General features: G+C 46.5%; 1 protein-coding gene across 1 annotated transcript in view; it reads right to left on the bottom strand.

The window, feature by feature from the left end:
- Positions 1-924: 924 nt before the first annotated feature.
- Positions 925-10,621, bottom strand: part of LOC119177003 (uncharacterized) — a 51,024-nt gene continuing 41,327 nt past the window's right edge. Inside the window, exon 4 of the mRNA XM_037428337.2 lies at positions 925-1,373. Coding sequence (XP_037284234.2) covers positions 1,274-1,373 — 100 coding nt within the window. The 3' untranslated portion in view covers positions 925-1,273. The remainder of the gene's footprint in view (positions 1,374-10,621) is intronic.

Genomic DNA, 10,621 nt, shown 5'->3' with positions numbered 1-10,621 from the left:
TCCACATCCTGAACACTTTACAGTCTTTTTAACCATGTCTTTCTGACACCGATTGTCCCTATACTCGATAATTACTAAACTCGAGCCGTGCACTACGAAAAAAAAAAGAAAGTCTAAGCTCTACTACAAAAATTTGCGTGTTCAATGTACGCGCACCTCCCTCACGGGGCGGCGAAAGAAAAAAACAACAACAACAACAAAAAAAATTTCAAACACACACACCTGCACTAACTAATAAATACCTGGTGACTGGCCCCCGAAAAAGCCGTACCATAAAATAAGTGCTACGAAGATTTCAACCGCTGCCTTATAATTATAAAGACAAGCTCAAAACATGCAAAAACACTTATCTGCGCAGTCGATCCGGAGCGCTCAAAAAACACGTCCATCCACCGTGACAGCCCGAACAGAAAAAAACGTGCAAACGTGTGCCAGCGCCATCTGGCGGTTTCCTTCCAAGGCGTTACGCGCTAGCCAGCGCGTTCATCACACTTTCCTTTTCTAGCCACTGTATGCCGATGGAGAGAGTAAGTGCGGCGCCGCCTCGGAAAGACACGCGCTGCAACGCACGCATGTGGTCAGGCCTTTATTACTCAGCCACTACGCCGAAGAATAACGTAAAGTCACTTGTCAGTCTTGCCATGGCCGCCGCCGAGTCACAAGGAATTCCGGTCGACGTATGTTATTCCTCTCTCTCTCTCTCTTGTCGTTTTATAGGGCACTGTCTTCACTGCTTAAAACTGTATCATCCACGTGCAATAAAACAAAGTGAACGCTGAAAAAAAAAGAAGGAAATGACAACTCACAGTCGCGCGCACGGTTTCCTTCTGGTAATCTGTAACGGCGGCGGTTATCGCATGCAGCACCTAACAAGCCCTCTCAGGCAAGGAAATCGCGCAATGCTCGGTACACCTTCCCCTTCTAGCCACTCTACGCGTACCACGGTGTAAGAATAGGTAATTCTTACACTGTGACCCGCACTAAGCGTTGTTGGCATTATGCGCAGAAAAGCTGGACTCTTACTGACTCAAAGGAAATCTGAGAGGGTACACGTTTACTAAGTAAACGCAACAGCTTTGGGCTTCAACTTTACGCACAGACATCGCGTATCGTTTGTCTTCTGCCATCTCTACGGTCATCGGATGAATTCAACCCAACCTAATTGTGGTGACGCACTTCGTATACAATGCGCCGATTAGAACAGTCGGTCATGTTAGCATACACGTGAAATAACAAAGCAGTTGGAGTACTCGGCGGCCTTTCTTCCCACAGTTCAGTGGTCGCACTTTCCGGCGCGGCAGGCCTCGTGGTAGACCCGGTGGGCTTCGTGCACCCCATTTTCTGCTGCGTACTTTATCAGCTTTTTGGCTTCCCTGCAATAGAACAGCTTCGGTGAACACAAAGACGAAACATACAGCGTCATAAGCGTGTGCAGGGTTTCCCTTCAGGAGGGGAGGGGGTGAAGGTACGATAAAGGCTATAATCGCAGCCTAAATCCCTCTATCATACCGGGACCTTAATCGCAGCGCCCCCTCTCATACTAAATTGATGTATGGGGCAGATTTTGCGTCACTTCTCTCTTAGTTGACCAGAGGGGATGCCGTCTCCCCCTGCCTCCCATGTGCACCCTTATGTTCAGGGTCACTCTGAACATAAGCGTGTGCATTTTGCCAGATTTTGTGGGCGGGCACAGTGTGTTGGGAGCCTGCCCCCAAAACCTGGAAAAATCCCTGTACTCGCAATAAAATGAAAAAAAAAATTGCCCCCACCTCCCCGAAGGGCATCGCGAGGAAATGCGAATGCATTTCTTGCGGCGAGAGTACACATCGTAGAAATTTTAATGGCGTAAATAATGACAATACAAGAATTCGTGCCATAACCACTTATTTACACATTCATCAGCCAGCCAACAGTCGTGAGTGAGGTGCGTGCTTCACTCTATTTTAGGTGGATTCACACGAGGGAACGAGGAGGAATTTTCGCAGCGGACGGCGCATCACGTGACCTACGCGTCATCGAAACGTGCCGTCCTCGCTTCATACGCTCTCCTCCGCTCGCGGCACGGATGGAAATGTGTCGCCGCTATTTTGATCCCTCCGTTTGACGGTCGTCTGCTCTCGATCGAGAGGATTCTGGTCAAATCTGTCAACATTGGTCGGATTGGCGAGGCCAGGAAGCAGGCTGCCGGCTTAAAATCCACATGTTTTAGTTTTGCGGCAACGACCGAATGTGTTTCGTGTGACAGTGAAAGAGGCGAGTGGTTTTTGTGGTGTTTGTCATTCACAGCGCGTGGCTTGCATGACCACATAAGCGCGCTGCATAAGCATAGGAGTCGACAGTATGCGCGAGAATTCCGCGAGCGTAGCTCCGGCTGTGAACATGCAATGTCTCCGTTGCTGCGCCGGATTAAACTAATCACGTTACTATATGGTCTGCGGAAAAGCGGGATTTAGCTCTCGCGTTAGAATCTAGCTTTATATATACGTACGAGCGAGTGTACCGGATTGTGGGACGTAAGGAGGAGAGAGAGCGAACGAGCTCCGCCGAGCTCCCGCGATGCGAGTGCTCTCACAAGCCAGAGCGCGCTCTTCCTCTCCAATCTTTCTTTCTTTTTTTTATTGGTCCTCTCCAATCCCTCTTCGCTACTCCGCCCGCACCACCATAGGGAACCAGCGCTGGAGTTTCCGCGGCCACCCTGGCGGTCAAAGCGCGCACTTCTCAGCCGCTCCCGCAGACGACAGTGGCGGCTGGTAGAGGTGGTGCGGGCGCGCATCGCCATAACAAAACCAAATGGCGCTGGCGGTATTGCTGCAAATTCAAGTGAAACAATACGTAGAAGGAGAGAGGACGTATTTCTGTACGTTTTTCTTAATGATAGCAATAAGAAAGAAGGAGGCATTGCATCCAAGCGGTCAGGCGAGCAATGTATGTTCTGCTCTCGCTCTCCTGTCTAGTGGGGTCTAGCTGTTTCTTAAACCGAATGGCGTGTGTGTGCTATATTTATTTGATAGTGAATATGGCCACGGGTGGAAACCAGGGCAAAATGGTCGAACTTAAACGGCGTTTTGCCGGAAATAAAACGAGCGTATTAAAGTAGCATACAGCTTATGTATTTTTTATCTGGCCCACTGAGTGTTGAGCCATGCACCTCAGGACTAACAAAGTTTCTCACACATCCATCCATATCACCACCTTCACTAAACTTCACTGATGCCAGCGTGCGAAGTGCATGATACGGCATGGTAGTCTACATCATTTGTAAACGGTTACGTATAAAGGAGAGCTGCCTTATCCACAATTCGCTGAGATGCCTCTGTTTACTTTAGTTTGTGCTAAAGATGGGATTCTTGTTACTAACAAAGCAGCGGACTACTTGAAGCTTAGCTTTACGGAGCCAGCCGATGCGGTAAGCTTCTTTTTCAGTGGCTGCCGTGGCTAAGTAACATCGGAATTATTTCCCTGCTAGAGAAGTATCCAATGTCTTCGATATTTACTGGTCATTTAGTTCGCCTGACGCAGTTTCAGTTTTTCCGCTTGCCTGTGTCGGCTTAAAATAAATGTGTCTCTTCAACATCAAGAATTGCTAGGCTTTCATGTGCCAAATCAGATATCATTTTGAGGCACGCTGTAGTGTGGGTATCGAGGTTAATTGTGGGGTTCTCCAATGCGCACATTATCTTGGTTCACGGGTGTTCTTTCACCCTCATCGAAGTGCAGCCGCCGTGGTCCGGAATCTAACCCGCGCCTTCAAGCATAGCCCGTGCGTCCCGTGCGTACATACCGCGGACAGGGCGTATATACGATGCGAGAAAAAAAATTGACGCAACAACCACTTCCTCTGTTTTTGTTTGTTTTGTTTTACTACATATATAGACCACGTGTTATCGTCGCAGCACAGATTTATCGATGGGGACATGTCAACCTGCACTAGCATTAGCCCAAAACCCAGAACGAAAGCAGAAAATGAGGACGAGGGAGTCGCTATTACGGCACAGCACCGTCCCTTCTATATTATTTGCATATATGCAGTCCACTTTGCAGGACTTGTCTCTGTTTTTTGGTGCTTTTTATGTGACAGTAGCTTCCGGACAAAGTTATTTTTCTACACCACAGTGCAGTACTACTAGCGCAATGGCTTTTTTAGCTGTTCGTTCTAAAATGAAGCACAGCAGCGGCTCACGCGCGTGCTCCCTCCACGGCACACTGCCGCCGGTCCTCTGGGCACGAGCGGCTGTGTTGGGTCGCGACTCTCCACCAGGCGTTCTTTTTCGGCTAGCCACCTATCCAGTTCTGATCTCCCTAAGCACCCGCACCCGCAGCTCTTGCTACGGAAGAGGGAGTGAGAGCGGAGAGATAACACCTGCCGGCGCGCGGACACCGACAGACGCCTGATATGACCCGACTAAAAAGCATTTTCATTTCAAAACCATACCGTTGAAGGGTTGGCTGATGCATGTGCTTTGAGTTGGCAGTATATGTTCTTGGTTGGGAGCTAATTACATCCTATAGCGGACCAGCAGCTGTTTACAACACAGAACACGCACGACCCGGCCTAAAAACGCAATTCAATCCTGACCGTGGCATTCTCATTTTGATGTGATCTTGTGTTGAGGCCCTTGTATTTCAACTTAGGGGCACGTTAAAGAAACCCAGGTGGCTGAAAATCTCGGAGCGCTTCACTACGGCTTGCTTCGATCATGATCATCATGGCTTTGGCACTTGAATTATCTATAATAAAGAACTTAGACATCCAGAACTGTTATTTGAGACCAGGTAGGAGCGTATGTAGGCCTAGCAAGCGAAAGCAGCAACAACGTCCGAGTGGGCCGAGCGCCTCGTGCTTAGCGCTGACCATGTGTTTGCCGAGCTTTGCAAGACCCACTCCTTCTTCATTACATATTTTCCCCTCACTGAAGACGCAGCCAAGTAGGTGTTCTAAGGTGTCGTGAGGACAAGAATTCGTGATATGGTTTGAGGCGATCCACGTGTACGATTTCGCGGCCTCGGCGACGCAGGTCCGTAGTGGGCGTGAGGGGTTCGATGATGTAGTTGACAGTGGAAGTTGGCTCTGCGACACGATAAGGTCCATGGTACCTGCTGACGAACTTTGTAGAGGTACCAAGAGCAGCAGTGGGAGGCACCCACAGCGAAACAAGAGAGTTGGTCGAAAACTGGTTGTAGGACCGTCCTTTGTCGTGACGAAATTTCTGTAGCCCTTGTTCTTGTGTTGTAAGGGTGCGAGCTAATTGCCGACATTCTTCCGCATACCGCGCGGCTTCGGAAACTGGTGTGCCTTCGGATGAGTCAGGTCGGTAGGGGAGAATGGTATCCATTGGAGATGATGGCTCTCGACCATAGAGTAAGAAGAAGGGAGAAAAGCCTGTCGTTGCTTGAGGTGCCGTGTTGTTAGCGTACGTTACGTGGGGAAGAATAAGATCCCAGTTGGTGTGGGCGGAGTTGACATACGTATAGAAAGCATGTCGCTGTGGGTGCGGTCGAAACGTTCGGTCAGGCCGTTTGTTTGTGGGCGGTATGCGGTAGTACAGCGGTAAATCATGACATTCAGCGAGAAGTTCTTGAATAGGATCCGCAAGAAATACGCGGCCTCGGTTGATCAAAAGTTCACGAGGAGTGCCGTGACGCAGGACAAAACGTTGCAGCAGGAAAGACGCAACGTCACGTGCCGTCGCGGCTGGTAGAGAGGTCGTTTCTGCATATCTCGTGAGATGGTCGATCGCTACAATAATTCAGCGATTCCCAGCTGATGTATATGGTAGAGGACCATAAAGGTCTATGCCAACCCCGTCTAATTGTCACACTGGGCACGGTAACGGCTGCATTGGTGCAGTAGGGCGGCTAAGATCGTGCTTGCGGCGTTGGCACTCTGTGCAAGATCGAATGTACTTTTGAACGAATGTGTACATGCCATGCCAATAAAACCGAAAACGTAGCATTGCGTAGGTTTTAAACAAACCGGCGTGTGCACACTGCGGATTGGCATGGAAAGCAGCACATATGCTGGCACGGAGATGCCTGGGTATGACGAGCAGCCAATTGCGGCCGTCACGTTAGTAGTGACGTGTAGTAGTTAGTGTGCGCGCATGCTGACTTAGCTAGTGGTCACGAGTTCGATTGTCGTGTGTTTGCTGCAAATTTTCTTAAACTTAGTTGTGAGTGTGATGTTTGGATATCGATTGTACATCTAATCACACGTCTGTATACATTTCAAAATGCCGGTTAGCTGAACCAAGAACTGATGTTTGTTTTGCGCAAACTGTTGCTCCCTTGAGGAGTATTAGAGGATGGGGGGCGGAGCAACTTCTCAGTTACCCCCAAAACGGAGGAATGGTTGTGGAAGGTTACTCCCCTAAAGAAGCAACCTTGATACCACTCTTCCTCTTTCATTTGTTAGAGTGTACGATTTGTGCCTCATACGTACGTGCTTGCATACAGATCACAAGCCTTTTTAACAACTACGAGTCTTTTCTGTCGTCTGCTACGAGACATTTTTTTAGAAATTCTGCAGTGCCAGCTCGCAACGATTACTTCAGTTGTTATTCGAACGTTCTGTCGCGAAGCGCCGAAATGCCAAATCATCATGTCAGAAGTGCGGTGATCATGAGCTTTACTAACAAATGACGCAGCTATATACAAACCCCCAAAATAAGTGGTTTCGCTTCGCAGCGAGTGTACTGCTTGTACATGTAACTATCAACAGTTGAGTAAGTATAGTCCGTTCAGGCCAAGGCATGATAACAACACTTCCAGCAGCACGCTCAGGCGTGCATTGGCGCGCACGCTAGCACACATCAGCTTCTGCCGGCAGTACGAGCTGCTCATGTTGAAATTTGTCCTTCCTTTACAACGGTCCACGGAGGCTCTATCAGCAGAATGGCGGTCATTGTTTGGCGTGTTTTTTTTTTCCTCCATCCACCAAGGTGGTATAGTGGTTGAGGTACTCAGCTGCTGACCCGCAGGTCGTGGGATCGAATCCCGGCCACGGTGGCCGCATTTTCGATTGAGGCGAAAATGCTTGATGCCCGTGTGCTTAGATTTGGATGCACGTTAAAGAATCCCAGGTGGTGGAAATTCGCAGAGCCCTTTACTACGGCATCTCTTATAATCATATAGTGGTTTTGGGACGTTAAACCCCAATAAGTATTATTACTATTATATTGTATGGCATTTCGCGTAGCGTTTCAACCTTTTATCGGGCATCAAGTGCTCATACTCTCTTTGCATATATTCCATTAGTGCTTCGTGAAACAAGCTCGACTTTGTATTCTCGCGGACAGTTCGTTAAAACAATGGTCGGATCTGCAAGCCATCTCGTTGCAGCTCGGAACGACGTACTGGTCGTAAGTTCAGATTACATTCATGTTTTGGTAAGTGAAATGAATATATCGCCTGACTTTTCGTCATCACTGTGGAACATTTTAGTTGTCTTATAATTCAAACGCAAAATATGTCATTTATTTGTTAGTGGTTGAATCTTCGTCGAACGCGAAACTATAAAGAGGGATTCGCTGATGCGAACCGAAAATTAGACTGATTCGACCTATTTCGGGTGTTCTTGTTCTTCTGCGTGTTACAGCAAAGAGCACCTATATCAGCAACAGCTCCTGTGCGGGTGTAAGCGTGTGATCGAGTGCTTGCTTGCTTACAACCATGCCGGCCTGTCGCTAAATGATAAGGTGCAATGCTTTTACAATAGATGGCTCGCTTTGTGAGTGCAGTTATGATTGATTGTATACATGCCAGCACTTAGCTCCGCCATGGTGGTCTAGTGGCTAAGGTACTGGGCAGCTGACCCACAGGTCGCGGGATCGAATCCAGGCTGTGGCGGCTGCATTTCCGATAGAGGCAGAAACGTTGTGGGCCCATGTGCTCAGATTTAAGTGGACGTTAAAAACCCCAGGCGGTCGAAATTTCCGGGGCCCTCCACTACGGCGTCTCTCATATATGGTGGTTTTGGGACGTTAAACCCCACATATCAATCAATCAATGACAGCGCCTAATCACATCTGTGGTTGAAAATGAGCCTTTGCAATGACTGTTATTTGTTGTAAATCACACATTCTTGTTTTTTTTTTCAGTGTGCGGCTTTTCTTCACTGATTTGTGCAAAACATCGGGCCGTCTGAGACCGCGCCAGCTAATGTAGAAGCCTGCAGTTTCTTTGACGAGACCTGGAGTGCATTCATTCAGAATTTGTATTTACGTTGCTGCCGCAGCAATCAGCTCCACCTTGCGCGGTCGCCTTATGTATTTTTTGCAGCATTCGGTTGCGCTTTGTTCGATAATAAAGCCCCTTTTGCATCATGGGATGATTATTGCTGCTTATAAGTATCAGTATTTGTGCGCTATAAGCTAAACGACATCCAAGAAGTACGTGTTGAGCCTCTGCGTGTTCAGATATGTTATAAACCGATGTGTCCTACATGAAAATTGGATATATGCTTGTGATGTACTTGGATATGTATGTGATGGTGTGCCATAGTGTGGATATGCGTGGATTAACAGATATGCTAGTGATGTTCGTCTTGATTGTTTGGTCACCTGCTGACATAGGTAGTGGAAAAAAAACACACAACAGGAAAGGGCTCTTGCGGAAGCTTTTTTCAGTCCCATCAATTCCTAACTTCTTTGGGTATAGCTGTTAGGCTGCTTGCCAAACTTGCTGCAAATACAGTTATTATTGCTTGTTTTGTATCTATCTATCTATCTATCTATCTATCTATCTATCTATCTATCTATCTATCTATCTATCTATCTATCTATCTATCTATCTATCTATCTATCTATCTATCTATCTATCTATCTATCTATCTATCTATCTATCTATCTATCTATCTATCTATCTATCTATCTATCTATCTATCTATTGCCTACGTCTGGCTGCTGTGACCTCCTGAACTTGGTTTAAAGCAAAAATAGGTATGGAAGCTAGGGTAAGCCGGTTTGACGAATCTGTCTCGCTGGTCATGACATATAAAGTCCCAATCCCGTAGCGTACGTCATCAAACCCTTTCCGCCAGATGTGTGGCACATAACCACGGGCGAGTATGCTAGGTGATTGACAGTTTAAATTTATTCAGGAACGGCGAGAACAGACAGGGGTAGTTTGAACGCGTGAGCGTCAAGAAAAAGCTGACATCAGCAGCGTTGACCGGACGAGTTAAAAATAAATCTCAGGGTCTCAGCATCAATCGAATCCCAGCATTCTGCGTGGCAATCAAGCATTCGTCCACAGATCCACGCCTGGTATCAAAACTGATTTGCAAAAGATAGCCTAATGTTCGTAAAACGTCAATTGTGGTTGCAGTGCTGGCTGTGCAATTTTATAAACATTACATACGTACTCCTATGATACAGCCGTCACGTCGGTTAAGCGCCTTCCGCTGAAGTGGATTTATGTAGCAGCATCCAGGACTACCATCCTCGCGAGCACCAGCGCTTCATATCAGCATTCTTCTCGTGTTGCTAATATCCATGTTGCTGTTGGCATGATTATGTAACTGTTAACAACTGGTTATAAAAACGTATGCCGTGGTTTAACGTACATGTATGTGCGTGCATTTGTACAAATCGTTAGTGCCCCTTCGTAACGTTTTGCTCAATCAAAAATGACAAAACACGGTGAGCTTCCATCCGCATGCTTCACATAACATCGATTTCCAAGGTACAGGATGGGTCAGAAGTTCCCAGCCCACTATGCTACGTATTTCTATGGAAGCATGGCCTGACAACTTTTCATTAAGGCTGTACAAGAGATCTGGCGATTTTTCTTTGTTTCTTTCTTTCTTTCTTTCTTTTTACTTTCTTTCTTTTTTTCTTTCTTTCTTTCTTTCTTTCTTTTTGTTCCAGTACAGAAAATGGAGCGAAGGCAAAGGGCTAAAAGCCTAGCTAAGTGCCTTTGCTCCAAATGCAGTGAGGCAGGCAGGCTGTCATACGAATTTTGCAGGATACAGATGAAAAATACAAAAATATACAAAAATACAAAAGGTACATGTGCAAATACTGTAACACATACAATAGTAATAAAGTGTTCTTTCTAGTAAGCAAATATATACATAACAATCGTAATGTTTTACATACCAACTAGACAGTAGTTGCGATTTCTCATCACTACTGCAAAAGATATACAAAAATAACAATATACACAGGGTTGCCTAGGAAGAAGAACACACACATAAAAAGCATCAGATACTACTTAGGCAAAGAGGAAACATAGAACGATAGTCAAGAAAATTCAATGTTGTTTTCAATCAGTACCATCCTGATCGTATGCTTAGAAACTGTACAATTTTTATCTAGGAGGCTGTTGATTTTGTTCAAAAACGAGGGTGTCTGAAAAGATGAGTGTTGTCGTCCGTAGATCGTTCGAGTCTTCGGAGTCCTTCTAGCGTAAGTACGAAAATCATACAGAGAACCACGAGAATCCAGCGAATGATAGAGTCTATTGCGTTTTATGCATGTGCTGAAATAACTCAAAATAGTAAATCTGGCTTGCTTTGAGCATGCGATATTTCGAAAATAGCGGTTCTGTCCGCAAGTCACGTATAGGGCCACGAAAATCTTCAAAGATTCTCAGAACCCTCTTTTGTAGAATAACCAATTTA

This window comes from Rhipicephalus microplus, chromosome X, assembly GCF_043290135.1.
Source record: "Rhipicephalus microplus isolate Deutch F79 chromosome X, USDA_Rmic, whole genome shotgun sequence".
Classification (NCBI taxonomy): domain Eukaryota; kingdom Metazoa; phylum Arthropoda; class Arachnida; order Ixodida; family Ixodidae; genus Rhipicephalus; species Rhipicephalus microplus.
The sequence above is the reverse complement of the archived record's forward strand: the minus strand, read 5'-3'. Positions and strand labels throughout refer to the sequence as shown.